The 19,851-nt window shown below is 38.5% G+C and overlaps 1 protein-coding gene across 7 annotated transcripts in view; it reads right to left on the bottom strand.

Moving 5' to 3' along the window:
• CSNK1G1 (casein kinase 1 gamma 1) overlaps positions 1-19,851 on the bottom strand; it is a 166,733-nt gene that overhangs the window by 55,877 nt on the left and 91,005 nt on the right. For all 7 annotated transcript variants that reach the window (XM_057543042.1, XM_057543036.1, XM_057543038.1 and 4 more), the window contains one exon: positions 15,241-15,310. Coding sequence is in view for 4 of the 7 variants with exons in the window: in XM_057543036.1 (XP_057399019.1) it covers positions 15,241-15,310 (70 nt within the window). In the remaining 3 variants the exon portion in view is untranslated. The remainder of the gene's footprint in view (positions 1-15,240; positions 15,311-19,851) is intronic.

Raw genomic sequence — 19,851 nt, 5'->3', positions numbered from 1 at the left:
GGCTTTCTCTAGCTGTGGCAAGTGGGGACCACTCTTCATCGCGGTGCGCAGGCCTCTCACCAACGCGGCCTCTCTTGTTGCGGAGCACAGGCTCCAGACGCGCAGGCTCAGTAATTGTGGCTCACGGGCCCAGTTGCTCCGTGGCATGTGGGATCTTCCCAGACCAGGGCTCGAACCCGTGTCCCCTGCATTGGCAGGCAGATTCTCAACCACTGCGCCACCAGGGAAGCCCCATACATTCTTTTTATATTCTTTTCTGTTATGGTTTATCATAGGATATTGAATATAGTTCTCTGTGCTATACAGTACGACCTTGTGTTTATCCACCCTATATAAACTAGTTTGCATCTTCTAATCCCAAACTCCCAATCCATCCCTCCCCCACACCCCCTCCCCCTTGGCAGCCACAAGTCTATTCTCTATGTCTGTGAGTCTGTTTCAAGACGGAGACGGCTTTCATATACCCGTCACGGGCTCTTGCTACTGACTCACCAACTCAAGCACACTTTCATATTTAGGTTCATCCCCCTGAGAGGAACAACAGTGACCCTGGTGCTGCTCCTTCTGCAAAGTATATCCAAATATACTCTTCATCCTTTACCCAGTGGACAGGACTTTAACTTTTTTGTTTGTTTTTAATATGAGGCTTCTGCTGTTGCCCTGATGTTTATTTATTTCAAATATGCCACTCATGCTGAAAGGAGCAGGTCCTTCAAAGGGTGAAAGTTTGGCAGAAATGGCTTTAAATTCATCATTCCAGACCCTTCTAAGTATGAGAAGCTCTGTCTCTCTTAACACAGGCCCAAAGCAGATTTTTCTCAAGATTATTCTTTTCCAACAAGCGTACGATAAGTACAATAAACACAGGCACAATCAGCAATGAAAGAGGGAGTTCTTTTTCTGGGAGTACGCACTGCCCTTTGCCAGGACATCACACGGTGGTTGTTTTCAGGCTCTACTCCCCACTTTGAGAATCTCAAGATGCTGAACTGTCTTAAGGCAAAATGTTTTGCTTTCTAGCAACGGTTACATGAAGAGAAAGAAAAATATGGTCTGTGAGTCCACCATTTTCTTGTCACACTGTCAACTGTCTTCTCCCAGTTCTTAAACCACATTCTTAGAGAACGTGCTCTATGCTGAGTGGTGGAGTCCATGTGATCCTGCGCACCCTCATCACGGCATTGGGACCAGAACTGGAAGGCTGTTCCAAGCTAAGTCAGCCGGTCTCTTTCCTAGGAACTTGCATTTGTTTTGGCCACGACGTGCGGCATGCGGGATCTTAGTTCCCCGACCACGGATCAAATCTGTGCCCTCTGCATTGGAAGCGTGGAGTCTTAACCACTGGACCACCAGGGAAGTCCTGGAGCTTGCAACTGAGATACAGGACTCCAGTTAATCTCTGCTGGTGCTTAAATGGAGAAGGGCTGCATAAAAGGCTTTCTTCCACCAAATGTTAAGGAGAAGCACAGAAGGCTGGTAACACATAGCAAATGAAGAGGGCTAACAGAAGCCAAGGCATAAAATTTTATGACCCTAAGCAGAAGGAGGGTCAAATACAGTGTCAGAGTCCAGAAGAGTTAGGCAGAAAGCCAGGGACAAAGGGCAGTTCTTTTGGTTCCTAGAGGCTTTCTAAGTGCTTTGTTCCAATCCCTAGTGAGACCTGTATATTTCCTTCCTTGGTTCCATGATATGTCCCTATGATTTTTCAGTAAATTCTCCTTTAGAATCATAGCTAACTGGAATAGATTCTGTTACTTGTAATCAAATGGTGTTTACCAATACACACACATAACTGTCCCTCTTCCTCTTCTTTAACCATCACTTCTTAAACACTATGTGCAAGACACTACACTAGATGCTTTAGGGAGAGAAGAAAAAAAAAAGATAAGTAAGACACAGACTCTCTCCTTAGGGAGCTTACAGACAGAAAACAGAGAGGCAACCAGCTAACATAGTACTAGGTCAAGTCTTTCATAAAAATTAGCAAAAAGAAGGAAGAGTGAGACATGGAATGGCGTAAGCATCAAATCCACTTACTTAAATTTAATGATATATGCTTGGCCAAAAAAAAGTTTAAGAAATAAAAAAAACTACCATATTTTGAAGATCCATACCTTATTACATAAATTCTGCAGCACTGTATATACTAAACATCCATATCGTGCATATTTACTGAGTATGATCATATACACAAATCCAGTTAGACTACACTCTATACGCCATGGGCAATTTGAGAGATTTTTCAAGGCTGACTCTGATTATGTGTGATTTTCACCTGTGTGCTAACTTTAGCTCCTGACCTCAAATGTGACTACACTGTGTTTAACAGTTGGTTTCCTTAGAAAAACTGTCACCCTTGAAATCCTAGCATTTTATTTATTTATTTATTTATTGGCTGCATTGGATCTTCGTTGTTGCATGCGGGCTGTCTCTAGTTGCAGTGAGCGGGGGCTACTCTTCATTGCGGTGCGGGGCCTTCTCATTGCGGTGGCTTCTCTTGTTGCAGAGCACGGGCTCTAGGCTCGCGGTATTTAGCAGTTGTGGCTCGCAGGCTCAGTAGTTGTGGCTTGTGGGCTCTAGAGTGCAGGCTCAGTAGATGTGGAGCACGGGCTTAGTTGCTCCACGGCATGTGGGATCTTCCTGGACCAGGGATTGAACCTGTGTCCCCTGCGTTGGCAGGTGGATTCTTAACCACTGAGCCCCAGGGAAGTCCTGAAATCCTAGAATTTTAAATAAGATACCTATAAACTAGTATATAGGTGTGAGATATGATCTGTGACAGCTGGTGGTGGTCTAGTTATTGACTGATTATTAGGTTATCCCAGCAGCTAACTGAACTGAAATACGGTGTTCTGAGAATTATCTTAGGATTTTGAACAAAGCCTCTATACTCAAATTAGGCTACGAAGCTCCTGTAGTTGATGGTGCCTCAATACAGGAGACATGACAAACATAGATGGGCCCCAGCAACTTATTCTCTAACATTTTTTATTATCTGCCTAGAAATGTTTTCAATATCTTCAATATTTCAACTGTTTTCCAATCATAATATTCAACTTGACATTTAACTCATTCTATCCCTTTAGCATCTCATCTCTCAAATCCATATTGGATAATAAAGCTAAAAGAACCTCAGCACTGTGTGAAACTTACACCTTCCCATTTGATAAACAGACCCCCATCTTATATTTAAATCAGAAAAATTTTTAATGAAATTATATACATAAAAAGACTAAGGGGGACTTCCCTGGTGGTGCAGTGGTTAAGAATCCTCCTGCCAATTCAGGGGACATGTGTTCGAGCCCTGGTCCCGGAAGACCCCATATGCCGCGGAGCAACTAAGCCCGTGTGCCACAACTACTGAGCCAGCGCTCTTGAGCCCGCGAGCCACAACTACTAAGCCCACGTGCCATGACTACTGAAGCCCACATACCTAGAGCCCATGCTCTGCAACAAGTGAAGCCACTGCAATGAGAAGCCCGTGCACTGCAACAAAGAGTAGCCCCCGCTCGCCACAACTAGAGAAAGCTCACGCACAGCAATGAAGACCCAACACAGCCAAAAATAAATTAAAAAAAAAAAAAAAAACGACTACGGAAGTACACATGAGAATAGTAGTTGTGAGTAGAGAGATTAAATCTTTCTATTATATATTTTTCTAAACCTTCAATGATATTAATTTTCTCCATAACTTAACAAAATAATTTTTTAAGTGAAAAAAAAATTTTCCTTTGGGCAAGCTGCACACAGTTGTAAATTCCTTCTTTAAAGTTACTCTCTTTTGGGACTTCCCTGGTGGTCCAGCGGTTAAGACTCCGTGCTCCCAATGCAGGGGGCCTGGGTTCGATCCTGGTCAGGGAACTAGATCCCACACGCATGCTGCAATGAAGATTCCACATGCCGCAACTAAGACCCAGCACAGCCAAATAAATAAATAAATATTTTTTTTAAAAAAGTTACTCTCTTTTTTAGGTAGCATAGTAAGAGATCTAGAGTCCTATCTTTTCTGAACTATAACTGTTGAGAGTGGAGCCAAGCAAAAAGTTGACAAATTATGACAACTGTTTCAATGTGATTGTGTCCAAATAATTGTCTACCTGCTGATGGGCCATTTATGTATGAAGATGTGCACTACTACAGCCATTATATTCATGAGAACCACACATAATTCCTACCTTCAAAGGGCTTAAATTCCAGAACTTTTGCCAGGCAGTTCTTGGATGCTCTAAGTTTGTAGGTAATAGTGAATATACATGTCTCTGACTGTACACCAAATCCCTGTAGAAAAAATTTGGAGGACTTCGTTCTAATATCTTGAATTATTCATTAGTATCTCTATTCTGCTTCCTTAATACAGTTAATCAAGAATTGCTAGCATAAGCAAATAAAGAAGACGCTGAGATCTTGAAGAGGAGAGTGTACACATAAAAGAAAGAAGCTGCCACTTAACTTGGTGATCTCACTGCCAGTGAAATCCTGCTGGAAGAGTTTATATACTGAGATTTCATCAATTTGACATTTGTTGAGTCTCTTCTTTGGATTAAGTGATATGCAAATAATACTATAATGAATAAAAGATGCTTCTCACCCTTAAAAAGCTCACAACCCAGGGAACCCTCCTACATTGTTGGTGGGAATGTAAATTGGTGCAGCCACTATGGAAGACAGTATGGAGGTTCCTCAAAAAATCTAAAAATAGAGTTGCTATATGATCCAGCAATCCCACTCCTGGGCATATATCTGTAGAAATCTATAATTCAAAAAGATATATGCACCCTAATGTTCACTGCAGCACTATTTACAATAGCCAAGACATGGAAACAACCTAAATGTCCATCAACAGATGAATGGATAAAGAAGATGTGGTGCATATATACAATGGAATACTACTCTGCCATAAAAAAGAATGAAATAATGCCATTTGTGGCAACATGAATGGACCTAGAGATGATCATACTATGTGAAGTTAAGTCAGAAAGAGAAAGACAAACACCATATGATATCAATTATATGTGGAAGCTAAAATATGACACAAATTAATTTATCTATGAACAGAAATAGACTCACAGACATAGAGAACATACTTGTGGTTGCCTAGGGGGAGGAGGGTAAGGGAGGGATGGATTGGGAGTTTGGGATTAGCAAATGTAAACTATAATATATAGAATAAACAACAAGGTCCTACTGTATAGCACAAGGAATTATATTCAATATCCTGTAATAAACCATAATAGAAAAGAATATGAAAAAGAATGTATAACTGAATCACTTTGCTGTACAGCAGAAATTAACACACATTGTAAATCAACTATACTTCAATAAAATAAATGGAAAAAAAAGCTCACAATCCAGCAGCATATTACACTGTGAAAAGTCCGCAGAATGAGGGATATGGCTCTCTCTCTGTAAGTTCTCTCATTACAGCACCTCAAGGGTAGAACGTGGACTTTCCTGGTGGCTCAGTGGTTAAGAATCCGCCTGCCAATGCAGGGGCATGGGTTCGAGAAGATCCCACATGCTGCAGAGCAACTAAGCCCGTGCGCCACAACTACTGAGCCTGCGCTCTAGAGCCCACGAGCCACAACTACTGAGCCCACGAGCCACAACTATTGAGCCCGCGCGCCTAGAGCCCGTGCTCCACGACAAGAGAAGCCCTGCACTGCAACGAGAGTAGCCCCCCCCTCGCTGCAGCTAGAGAAAGCCTGTGCGCAGCAACGAAGACCCAATGCAGCCATAAATAAATAAATAAATTTATTTTTTAGAAAAGGGTGGAATATATATAAGGAATAAGGAAGTATTCCTTGCGGTAATTCTTTTTTTTTTTTTTGGCTGCACCACTCGGCATGCGGGATAGTTCCCCCACCAGGGATTGAACCATGTCCCTTGCATTGGAAGCATGGAGTCTTAACCCCTGGACCACCAGGGAAGTCTCGAGGTAATTCTTATGTTATGCAAACTGAGCTAAGTGATAAAAAAGAATAAGGAGTTTTGGTCACTGCCATGTTAGAGCAGAGATCAGCAAACTATATAGTCTTTAGGTCAAATCTGGCCCACCTACTTTTGCATGATTAGAGAACTAAGAATGGTTTCTACATTTTTAAATATTTGAAAAAAATTTAAAGAAGAATACTTCATAAGTGAAAATTACATAAAATTCAAATTTCAGTGTCCATGAATAAACCTTCATTGGAATATAGCTCATTTGTTTACAAACTGTTTATGGCCATGTTTGTGCTACAAGGACAACAAGAGCTGAATATAGATAACACGAGTTGAATAGTTACAACAGAGACAAGTGGCCCACCAAGCCTAAAATATTTACTATCTGCTCCTTTACACTGTCTGGCTTCCTAAGAAATCTCACCTTCTACACTGGAGGCAGGAGGCAGCCCAACCATTTGTATCTTTCATTTTGGGGGGCAATGACATTCACTAACATTCCCACAGACCACTGTAATAAACCTTACTTGTGATGTTTCAGTAGTTCATCACTAGTAAGATCACTTCCTTTGAGAATTCAGAGATGAATCCAGTTATGATAAGGACCAAATATTAATGAATCCTTTGACCTGGTCCTTGCATAGTGGTTTCAATTCCATTTTACAAAACAAAAATAGGTATGGCAATTGGATTTTTTTTTCTCTGGGGTTCTTTTCCAGGTAGTACAAGATGGCTGTGGCCAAGTGTCCCCTCCAAACTGGCACGAAAGGCTGTGGAGTTGTAGAAGCAAAAGTGGTCATTCTCAGGGCTTCCCTGGTGGCGCAGTGGTTGAGAATCTGCCTGCCAATGCAGGGGACACGGGTTCGAGCCCTGGTCTGGGAAGATCCCACATGCCACGGAGCGGCTGGGCCCGTGAGCCACAACTGCTGAGCCTGCGCGTCTGGAGCCTGTGCCCCGCAGCGGGAGGGGCCGCGATGGTGAAGGGCCCGCGCACCGCGATGAAGAGCGGTCCCCGCACCGCGATGAAGAGTGGCCCCCACTTGCCGCAACTAGAGAAAGCCCTCGCACGAACCGAAGACCCAACACAGCCAAAATAAATAAATAAATAAATAAATAAAGTAGCTATAAAAAATTTATTAAAAAAAAAAAAAAAAAAAAAAAGTCGTCATTCTCACCAAGCAGGCTCATAACTGTATTTCAACACGACCACATTCAGCTCCTCTGAAAGAAACAAACATCTCCCTCAAGATCACAGATGTGATGGGTTCACCACAGCAGAATTCTGCTCTATTAAGTCAGAGAAAGGACTGGGAAATATTAAGTCACTATTGTTTGAGAATCCATCAAAAATTCTTCAAAAATGAAACTGTTATCTCTTCATTCTGATATTTTTCAAAGCTATAAGAAATGTAAATAGGATAGTCCCATTTCTACAGGAAAGTTAGATCTTTGGTTTCAATGTAAAACAATACTGCCTTGTGTTTATATAGCACTTTTTCCTTAAGGATTCAAGGCCTTTACAGACATTACCTCATTCATCCCTAGAAGGTCTGCAAACTCAATAAGAAAGAGGAAGTTTCCCGTTACATGAATAAGGAAACTGAGGCATAGCAGGGGCACAAGGTTAACAGTAAGTCACAGAAAAACAGTGGGAAAACTTGGGCTAAACTTTTCTCCTTGCTCCCATTCTTGGCTGTCTCCACTTATGCACACTGCCTATAATTAGAGATGGCAAGTGTCTAAATCTCTAGCTCTCAAAATGTAATTTCAAGACTGCCCATTTAAACTAATTAAGATTGGTTTTCCCTGAATTTAGTGGTATATGTCTCCTCTCTCTGTAATATCTCTGGCAGAGAGACTTCTGAAAAACTTATATATGGCAAGAAAGAATCCAGATTTCACTTTCTTTTACCAAGTTCACTATTTCATCCTTTCTTCTCTTGTTATGAAAACTTTCTGCCCAACTGGAGACGAAAACGTTTCTTCTCAATTCCTTAAAGCACTCCTAACTATTGAACATCTAAGCTGACCCATGTTGTTCGTAACTACTCTTGCTGTATGATTCACTTCTATTTTCAGTAAAATCCCCATCTTTCCAGCATCTCTTCACATGTTCTTATTTTTTATTTTCCTCTGTACTGCTTCCTGTGTTTGCCCAGCCTATTTATAATGTACTCCTAAGGAAGTCCACAACACTATAGGACAGTTTTGCCAATATCACACTTTCTCATGATTTTCTTCAGATTTATGCTTTATTTCTCTGTTGAAGTAGAACCATGTTCCTGTTAATTTAACAGTTGCCTAGATTCAAAGCTCTTTTTCTGGTACCAACCTGTACCTCCTATCTTTTTTCATGACATATAAAACCATTCCTTCCCAGAAACTTCAAAATTGCAGAGTATGAATACTTCTTTTAAAAATTTTATTGGTGTATAGTTGATTTACAATGTTGTGTTAGTTTCAGGTATACAGCAGAGTGATTCAGTTATACATATACATATATTCTTTCTTTTTCAGATTCTTTTCCCATATAGGTTATTACGGAATATGAATACTTTCTTTATTCACAGCATAAAGGTTTCAGTGGGTGAAAATGGCTTGGGTGGGGTAGCTCTGAGCTCCTCAGTTGCACACATGGCACAAGTATTCAACCAAAATGATTAATTTACTTTGGAAAGAAATGTTTCAAAACCTAGATCACCCAAGGCCATAAAAGATTTAGAGGTAACAAAGGCATGAAATTTGGGGGCACCATATGAAACAGGAAATCCTACTGTTTCACTGGGGGAAAGTTCTGGGGCTTTGCATCAATTAACACTTTTACAACTATCTTCCACTATTCTATTACAATTAGGCAAGGGATAATGGGTAGAAGGTGCCAGGCATCTGGCCTCTGCTCGGTATACACATAAGACAGAAATCTGTACGAAAACATGGGACAAACACATTCCTAGCTCAGGTTTTCCTATTGTGTGACCCTGGGTAAAGTAAGTTACTAAACTTCCCTGTGCTCAAAATGGGAAAAATGAAATAACCATATAAAGTACCTAGTGGGCACTTAAGTTCACTTGCTTTCTCTTTCCAATGAGATTTTGCCTGGGCTCTGTTACACTGTGAAATTTCAGTAAGTATCTTATTGTCTTTTTAATTTTTAAGATTTTATTTATTTATTTATTGGCCTTGCCGCGAGGCTTGCGGGAGTTCCCTGACCAGGGATAGAACCCGTACCTCCTGTAGTGGAAGTGCGGAGTCCTAACCACTGGATCCCCAGGGAATTCCCTTTTGCTGTCTTTAATTTGAGGATTACCATCTCCTTTACAAGAAAGCCAAAGCAGAATAGTCATTAGCAGATTAGAATAGCTGCTGGAAAGCCAGGACATGGCAGCTCAGGCTTAGATTGTCTATGATATGATATTTATTCCCAGAGCCCCTGAGAATTTTTCCCAGGCAGGTTGCTGGGTGGAAGTGGAATTAAATGTTTAACCAGAGCACGATGAGTTCCTCTACTACCTTTAGGATCTCTCAATACAATTAAGAAGGCTCCAGAAGCAAAGAGGTCATTGTACTATCTGTTTATATTATAAATTAGGCCTTTCCAAATGCCAAGTGAAGTGATGGGAATTTACCATAACCTAGCCTACTACTTTTACTAAAAATGTCAAAGCTATTGTTCAAAACCACTGTTCCTAAGAAACAGCTAACTCGGAGAACAGTAACAGAAGGCAACTTTATTGCTCCTTCTGGCTAAGTCAGAGGCCTCCACCAGACTTTATCACTTGCACTCTCACTTCTGTCTCTAGAATCCTATTTTCTTGCCATTTGCCTACTCACCCCTCCCCCCATCTTCTTTGATTTGCTCCTGCTCTTGCTGACTCATTCCCTCTCCCTTCCTCCCTCTCTCTCCTGCCACTTCAGCTGCGTGCTTGGTTCTGGTTTATTCATCTTTTACTTAATTACCAAACATATACTGACCCCTATTACGTGACCAGTCCCTATCTAGCTATGAACCTTCATGCTCCTACTGTCCCTCTCTTATGTTTAGGCCTCCTCTCTGTTGAGGCCACTGGTTTTGCCTATCTCTGCCCCAAACCTGTCATCCACATGTCCTGTTCCTGTGTGTTAGGACATAAGCAAAAGTGGGAGGTGTGCTGGATAAAAGATTTGTTGGCTGGGAAATTTAAAAACTGACAATGTATATACTCTCCTAAGTAAAAGGACACTCAGAGCATAGGGAAACCTAAAAACATGCCCATAACAGGAAAATAAGTTTGAGACTTACCCATGGTGACTATAATACAATTAACCCAACACTGATCACTGAAGAAAATGATAAGAAAATAAGAAAGATGGTTATAACTCACTGGGTGCTTTCATCTGCTGAATGCAAGGCTTACAGTCTTTAATTACCATGATTAAATACTGTTCTTTCTTGTGAAGCTGGCCCACTGTACCAAACAAATACTGAAGCTACCAGGAGGGCAAGCCAGCCCCAGGGAAGCCAGAGTCAATCTTTAAGTCCCTTATTTCTAATCTTGTGTACTCAGAACAACCTATACAAAGTTACATCTGAAAAGAAAAGTATAATTGCGCTCAGTGCCAAAGCTCTTTGTACTGTGAAAAATCAAAACAACGATATAAGAGAAAATGAAGCAAAAATAAGACAAAACTGAATAATGTATTTGGTTTAGTCACTGGAGAAAACCTAAAACTTTGATGTTCCAACAGTGAGGAAAAGAATAATATAATAATTTTTCATAGTCATTACATATAGTTGCAGAGTTCACATTTTAAAAATACTGTTTTTCTTTGTAATAAATTTGGAAATTCTCCAGCAATATCAGGCTCAATAACTGAACCATAATTTGCAAATAAAAATCTACCCCACCTGCACACATCCAAGTATGTGAAAATAGTAGATAATGTTCCCATTTGGAGTCACTGACTACTGGGTGCCCACTTTGCCAGGGTTATATTTATGACGTAATTAACTTAGAAAAATAAGTTTATGTCTTCTGAGACTGAGTAAGGCCCCAAGTATAAATATCTGCACCAGGATGTTTTTTGCATGGTAACATGGTCTTTAAAGTTTTTAATACAATCTCAGTGTTCAAATAGGTCTTAAAAAGTCACGTATTCTAACTTTCTACCCAGTGCACAAATCTCCCTTACAACATCCAGAATGCATAACTGTTTAACTTCTGCCTGAAAACTGCTCTCCTGCTAAGAGACAGGAAATCTTATTGCATAAGACAGCTTATTCCAGTTCACAATTTGGTTTTTTTCTTCCTACAAGAAGGTGTTTGGAAAGAAAGGAAACACAGTATTGCACCACTTTATCATCATTTGTTGACCTTATGCCTGAAACTGTTAACACATGGCTCCAGATAAATGGGGACAGAAACAGGTTGCTTGGTGATGGAAGAGGTAAGAGAGAAACCATAAATCCACTGCTGCAGTCTTTTAAAAAATTAGCTATTATAATAACAACAACAATACAATAATAATACATGATCAGGGCAAAAAATACAACCAACATGAAAGGATTAAAGTGCAAACCTAAAGACTGCTTCCCATTTCTAATCATTCTCTTCAAAGATAATCATTAACTTTTTAATATATCCATTCAGATATTTTCTGTGCTCATGCGGACATATCTGTATTATATATGTTTTTCTTGTATTACAGAAATATAATCATGCTATACTGTTTTGCAAAACCTTTTACTTAAAAAATATATTGGGGCATCTTTCCATGTTAGTACACAGGGCTCTACTTTCTTTTTAATAGTTAATTCCATGGTATAAATATATCACCATTTATTTACCCAGATCCATATTGATGACATTTAGATTACTTTCACACTGTTTTAATTGTTATACAAAGTCAAACTTATCTTACTGAAATTTCTTTCTATAATTTTTGCTCTGGAATCCTTTGGAATAAACTTAATCTATCATTTAATAGATCTTTAAACATTTGAAAATCACCATCGTATCATATGGGGAGTAAATGGCAGAACATATGAAAGAAAAGTTTTGAGTTATACACTCAGGTATCAGAAATCAATAGGAGAAATGCTTTCTTCAAATAAAAACAAGCTAAAAGTCTGACAGCACAAAATGCATGCCTAAATTATGGTCTGCAAAGTTGACAGGATATTATACAATGATTAGAAACATGTATCTAATGCAGCATCAAGACAAATGTTACAATGTTCACTGAATGAAGACATGCAATTGCATGTGAACTGAGATTAACTATGAAATATGTCTGCATATGAAAAAGAGAAATATTCAAATAAAATGTGGCTGAGTTAGGGTGATAAGAACATGGACCACCATCTCCTTTCAAAATATCCTTTAATATTTCATAATTTGGTTTCTACAATAAATGAAAAAGGAAAAAAATGGTAGCTTTTAGGAGGACCAAAATCCTCAATTTCAAGACTCTCAAGGCCCTCCCCTTTCTTCCCTGATTATCTTAGAGATAACCTTCATAGTAAATAATCAGGTCTTGAAATTCTTGATGGCAAAGTTACAATCAGCAAAGAAAGCTTGAAGTGTGACTGTTCACTAGAGAACACGACGGTATAGAAGGGAAGAAGTTAGAGATCAAACAAGGAAAAGAAGGGACAATCAGGAAGAGCTCTACCTTAAACCATGTTCACAATCAGCCAGTACTACCATTTTTGTTCTATCTACACATGAGTAGAGAACTGGTATGAATTTCCAGATCATACAGTCAGGGCAACGTTGGGGTCAAAAAGCAAGGTAATGAGTAAGACTTATGTACTTAAGGAAAAAATGGTCATATTCTCAAGCCAACACAGAAGTTCTTATTTTAGGAATTTAAAGTCTCAAGCTCTGGTCACAATAACTATACCAGTGTCCTTTAAATTCATAATCACTCATTTCTCCCCCCAAATTTCATCCATTTATTTTGTAAGTACTGATTAATTCCTTGAACAAACCTAAGTCACAATGGGCTTTTTTTTCTTTTTAAGTATTCCTTGTCATGATACCCAAATAGCTTGCAAATCTTCGGCCTGTGCTGAATAATGACAGACAAAGCACCAGTGAGTAAAAACAATGATTGCATAATTTTGGTTTCTGTGCTTTCAGCGTGAAAGGTTGTTTATTTACAGTGCCACAACATCACCTTGGTTCTGAAGAGAAGGGCATGTGTGCTCTAGCTGCTCATACATTAACTACTGATGAGTAACATTTGCAGCTGGGAACTTCACTCTAGAAAAATAGGAAGAGAAATGCTTGTGCCTGTAACTTAGGAACAAGCTCTAGTGTTCATGCTCACATTTATAGGGAGACATGGTGAAATCTTGTCTACTTTGTCAACTGATCTACTTTCAAAATAAATTTCCTGGCCTCTCGCCTTCTGAGATGGCCCACACTCTGTGGAGTGTGTTTCTCCCAGGGCCATTCTCGCCTTTTGAGACGGACCACATTCTGTCTACGGAATGTGCATCTCTCTAAACAAATCCACTTCTTACCTATCGTAAATAAATAAATAAATAAATAATTTCCCTTTTTTAGCCATCCCCAGGGAATATTTTTCTTAATAACTTGGCAAAAATCTAAAATGCATGCTTATCAAATCTTCCTAAGTTCCTTCTGTCACCAGAATTCTTCCCAGCTTCCTATTATGTGAAAGAACTATGTAGGGTCCTGAGATACATTTGAGACACCAGGGTGAAGAAGGCACAAGCCTGTTCTTAAGGAGCTTATAGTAGTCTTAGGGAAGGGGCAGGGGGGATATGCAGTTATAATTAAAAAACAGTCAATATGTAATCATCAGTAACAGAATTAGGATTGAAAAGCATCCCAATACTTAGTAATAATGGGATAAAATAAGATGACACTTAGGAGGTTCAGGTGATCAAAATCAATTATATAACCAGAAAAATTCAGAAAGCCTTGGTTGATGGCAGCTTATGTAAAAAAGACATAAAGGTTTCAACTGAGTAGAATTCCATAAATGCATAAAAGTCAACTATGTAAAATGGCTGTTAAAATAGCTAACCTAAATTAATAGAACTATTGTGTCTAGATCAAGGAAGATAATAATCCCACTGTCTCCAAATCCAGAGTTACTGGCGCTGTTTTATGAGGCTCATTTAAGAGGAACATCACAAAACCAGGAGTGTGTGCGTGTGTACATTCATGCTTCCTAGTGGAGCAATGACAGTGAAGTATCTGTTAATCACATAATGCAAAAAACTGAAGGAATTGAAGACATGTAGCTTAAAAGAAGACTTGCAGGTGAGCAGTGGAGGGGCAGCATATAACAGCTGAGATGAACGCATTTGAGCTGTCTGCAAGAACTCATGTTAGGTTCAATGAAAGACAAATGCTCATCCTGGCCTCCCTAGGTTATGACTATGGCTGATTATTGCCATGGTCAGGGTATAAGATGACTTGAATAACACCCAGTGGCTCTTATATAATTGTATATATTTTAGGAAGTGAAACTCAAATTCCTTCAACAGTACCTTCAATAATGATACTTGAAATAGAAACTATGTTTCAGACATTCACAAAAAACTGTCACATTGAAGAAGCATAAAGCAGAGGAATGTCTATTAATGTCAAATAATTAAACTAGCACTGAAGGATTTCATCTTCTGCAAAAGGAATCCTATGGGTTCAACCTCCTTAGGGTTGGTAACATTTGTTCAGTCAATATATTTTTCTGCAAGCCAGTAAGATATTTCAGAAATTTGACCTTTTTGGCAAAAAACAGGAATGTTTTTAAAAATTATAAACTTAATTTTTTAAAAATCCTCAGAGGTCATAGGTTATTACAATCATATAGATAGGTCTTCCAAATTAATGAGAACAATAGATAAAGTGACAGTGTTAAGGTATTTCAGAAGATATATTTTAGCAGTATGTCTTTAAAATGGATATATAGTCTCAATGTGGTAAAAACAGCTTGAAAATTACCAACACCTCCTCCTTTCTTTCAGTATACACAAAGGAATGAAAAGAGAATGAATAAACTACCAAAAAGCAAAAACCATACCATGTGTATTTCAGGTGGATGAAAGCGTTCACAGGTTGGTTTGTGGGCAGGCATGGTAGCACAGACCCCTACCCCTAATCAACTCAACTGCCCTTCTAGATGCCAGAGAGTAAGGAGCTTTTTAGTTGACTATGTGTATTTACCTATCCAGCAAGTAGGGGAGATACATGGTCTGGCAAAAAGGGTAGACAAGAAAATTTACATATGTTAGGGCTTCCAGCTAAGCTATATGCTGAATAAATGGAGGAAACATTGACTTACCTGCACTGCCGAGCTGTTTATAAAACCTGTACTCTAAATGAAGCTGTGGAGCACGTGATTTTATTGGTTCCTGAAACCCAAGAAGAGAAATTGTGATCAGATTTAGACAGTTTTTTCACTCCTAGGTTTTCAGAGTAAACCAGGGCTAAGACCACTTAATATTTTAGAGATGATATTCATATATAATAGCATTTTCTTACCACAATTTCTCTTTGAAAGCACATCTAGGGGAAGATGAAGCCGAATTATATACAATCCCTGCCATGGATATTTAAATAAAAATACTCTGTATGAGACATCACTCAAGGATAGCTCTCTCACCATGAAGTATTCTTCTGAAATATATTCTCCTAGGAAACCAGGTGCCAAATTTTTTAATTAAATACCAGCAAGTATTTCCTTCTTGTTTTATTATGAATTTTGGGTAGTAAATGGTTTTATTATTTATAGAAAAATGATATATGCTCAGGAAAAAAATTTCATATACACAAAAATTAGAAAGAAAGTAAAAATAACCTGAGATCCTATCATTTAAAAGAAAAGCACAATTAACATTTTGGTGAATGTTCTTCCAAATATTGATTTATACATGTATTTATATATAATATAGACTCAAAAACGTATTTTAAATAAATGAGAGCATGCTATATTTGGTGTTCTATGTCTTTAAATTCAACATGTGATGATGACATCATTCCATAGCAGTAAGTAAAACTATATATTATTGTGTGTGTGTGTGTGTGTGTGTGTGTGTGTGTGTGTGTACATACACACAAACCTTAACTTTCGGACATTTGAACTCTTTTCAGTTTTCAATATTATGAATAAAGCTGTAGGAACAGTGTTATGTATATTTATTTTTACACTTTAGAGAATTAAAGACTGTAAATGCAACTAAGATATGTAACTTGTAACTTTAATTAATACAGTGTTCAAGTTTTTAAAAATAGAGTTTTCTAAAGAGCCCAAAGATAAAGCAGCCATACTACCACACTTTGCTATATACCAAACTTCAAGAATTGGCTGGCTAATCATTCTGAATTGACAGTATATCAGGCAACTAGTTAACAAGAAAATCAAACATTACCCTGAAAGATACATCTGTGTATCCATTAGGATGGCTAATATCAAAAACACAGAAAATAGCAAGTGTTGGTAAGGATGTGGAGAAATTGGAACCCTTGTGCACTGCTGGTGGGAATGTAAAATGGTGCAGCTACTGTGGAAAACAGTACAGCACTTTCTCAAAAAATTAAATATAGAAGTACCACATGATCCAGCAATTCCACTTCTGGATATACACCTAAAAGAACTGAAAACTCAGACTCAAAATGATATTTGTAGACCCATGTTTGTTGCAATATAATTCGCAATAGTCAAAAGGGGGAGGCGACCCAAGTATCTATCAACAAATGGATGGATAAATAAAATGTGGTTACATTTTGTTCCATATGTGTGATGGCATATTATTTAGCCATAAAAAGGAAGGACATTCGACACATGCTACAAAATGTATGAACCTTGGCGATGGTATGTTAAGTGAAATAAGCCAGACCCAAAAGGACAGACGCTGCATGCTTCTACTTATCTTAGGTACCTAGAATAGTCAAATTCATAGACAGAAAGTTGAATGGTGGTTGCCAGGAGCTGGGGGGAGAGGGGAATGCTGTTGGTGTTTAATGAGTACAGAATTTTAGTTGAGGAAGGTGAAAAAAAAGTTCTAGAGATGGATGATAGTGATGGGTGCACACCAATGTGAATGTACTTAATGCCACTGAACTGTACAACTAAAAATGGTTAAAATGGTAAATTCGAGAATCAATTCCTTATCAGATATATGATTTTCAAATATTTTCTCCCATTCCATGGGTTATCTTTTCACTCTGTTCAGAGTCCTCTGATGCACAAAAGTTTTTGATAAAGTCCAACCTATCTATCTTTTCTTACTTGTGCTTTTTTGTGTTATATCCAACAAATCACTGCCAAATCTAACATTATGAAGCTTTTCCCCTAAGTTTTCTTCTAAGAGATTTATAGTTTTGGCTCTTATGTTTAGGCCTTTGACCCATTTTGAGTTAATTCTTGTGTATGATGTAAAGGGTCTCACTTCACTGCATGTGGATCTCCAGTTTTCCCAACACCATTTGTTGAAAAAAACTGTCCTCTCCCCATTGAATGGTTACTTGTCTTACTTTTAATATAGGCTCAAAGGAAGGACAGTCTCACAGCTTCCCTTATTAATTCATGCTGGTGTTTAACAAGTTTCATGGTTTAGAAGGTCTTTATATGTAACTGCAATCTCCACTTACTGAAACTTTAGCCTATTTCTCTTATATCCTCAATAACAAAGACAAAACAGCTTCCGAATAACCTGTGAATACTATAACAGCTATCTTAAATAACAAAGCTATTCAGTCATTTCTTAAACTTCCTTTATTCAGGCAAAGTAATTTCAATTTTTTTAACCTTTCCTCACTGGTCCTATTTTTTAGTTATTTGATCACCCCTGAAGGCTCTTCCTGAGCCCACTTGAAGTTTTCTGCATTTTTCTTAAAATATAGAATCCATAAATCACAGAATTCAGAACTTTCCTTGAAGTTATCTAGTCTACACCTTTGCTTCTAGGAAGGTTTTACCTAAATCAATTCAGGTAGGCTGAAATACTTCAAAGCCCTAAGGAGCTCTATGAAAGAACTCATACCCTTCTCTGATTGCAAAATCAGCAAGCATCAGAGGTGGCCTTCAAGTTACTCAAGATTCTTGTAGTCCAAAAAAATGTATTTAAGACTATACTGTAGAGTCACTTCCTTATTCATTTATCTCTTCAGCTACCGAGTCTCCATTTGGGTTTTAGATCTTCCAATATACCACCATCAAAGCAGCCAATTTCAGAATCTGTCTTTTAGCAAAATCATTAATAATTCACAAGAAACCAAAAGAGACAGTGATGACAAATTGATATGGAACCAGAGCTTGATCTAAACACTAGAAAGAGGAGTGTTCTTTCTGCAGAAACAGTCTTGAATTCTGACAAACCACAAGGGTCAATGAATTTTAAAAAACACAGGTCCTTCTTCAAACCTAATACCTTCAAACTTCACACTGGAAACATTAATAGGAAATATTCAATCTGATCTTGGGTAAATAAGTTAACAGATTAAAAAAAGCAATATCTCTTTAGAGTTATAGGGCTGAAAGTGGGTGTACACATCACATATATTCAGACATGAGGGGCTTTTTATCACAGACGGAAGGACTTACATCCTTCAGCCAACCCCTTCAGCACGTAGTCGTAGCCTGCTCAACCAACTGGAGCTTCAAGTGCTCTTCTGAAAGCACTATGAATAAAGGACACTGCAAACAATCTATAAGATTGTAAAAGGCAGTAGGATTAGCAGCATGGAGAGAAAACTTTTTAAACAACTGTTAGAAAACCTCTGTTAAAAAGACCCCCAGAAACCTGGATGATAGGGGTAAAGGAGGGGTTCATCACACTAGTTTGTTTACACTGTATCTGATTTTTAAAAAAATCTTCCTAGAAATCCAAGAAACAAGAGCCCACAATGAAGATCTAAACAAAGTAGAAATGAAACACTACCAGCAAGGGCTTCCTTGTATTTCTGTGCCAGATGCTGATTACATTTCCTTAGAGGGCTGGCTATTTGCCAGAATCATGGTTATTCTGGAACACACATGCCTGCCTGAAATCCTAAACTGACAGCAGTAGTCCTTGTAGGACTGTAATGCTGAAGGCAAATTTTGCTGTTACAGTGAAAAGAGCTCAATCACTGCCATCATATCTCCCACAGAGAATACAGCCCCACAGCAAGAGAGGAGGCCCATAGACAAGATTGTTATCCTCTAAAAAGCCTTTATTTAAGGTTTATTTGAAAGGGAAATGAGGTACTGAGGCACACCATACTAGATGACATGAAGTCTATCTACCTTTAACTCTTGGCCATACAAAGAATAAAACTTTAATAAAATGTAAGTGAAATGCAATGGTCAGTCATGTCAATAATGTTATGCAACCTTATCTAAACAGGTCGACTAGTATGAACCTGGAAAGAGAAATCTAGATAGGATGAGTTGCCCCTAACAGAAAGCCTCAGAAGAAGTCTTGATAAATAAGGGGACAATTACAAATATACAGTATTGAGGCAACATTTTAAAGTGTTTTCGGGGCTGCTTCTCCCTATTACTAGTCCCAAAGAATCAAAATTATTCCAACTTACCAAAACAATAAAACAGAAAAAGTAAAAAAGAGATGAACTAGATAACACTTTCACAGAATAATCAAATTCCCATAAATAAAAATATACAGTTAATGCTTTGATATTCAAGCTGAGAAAAATATTTGGTCTGCATTGTTACATGCATTGCCTCTCTTCCTGCTCCCATTTCTCCAACAAAAGTTCCAAGTCAACAAACAAAACACTTGGTTCCCAAGGAGCTACCTGCTCTAAGACCTGCTCCTTGTCCACCTCTTTGCAGAGAAGCTAATCTGATGCCTGTCAGTTCTTCACAGGACAACTCTAACTCCTCCACAGACAAGCTTAATGAGAGGAAAGGACCGACCACAGGGCAGGTGTGGATGTGGTAGGGGCAATT

This window comes from Balaenoptera acutorostrata, chromosome 3 (genome assembly GCF_949987535.1).
Source record: "Balaenoptera acutorostrata chromosome 3, mBalAcu1.1, whole genome shotgun sequence".
In the NCBI taxonomy this organism is placed as follows: domain Eukaryota; kingdom Metazoa; phylum Chordata; class Mammalia; order Artiodactyla; family Balaenopteridae; genus Balaenoptera; species Balaenoptera acutorostrata.
Note: the sequence above shows the minus strand (reverse complement) of the source record. Positions and strands in the feature narration are given on the sequence as shown.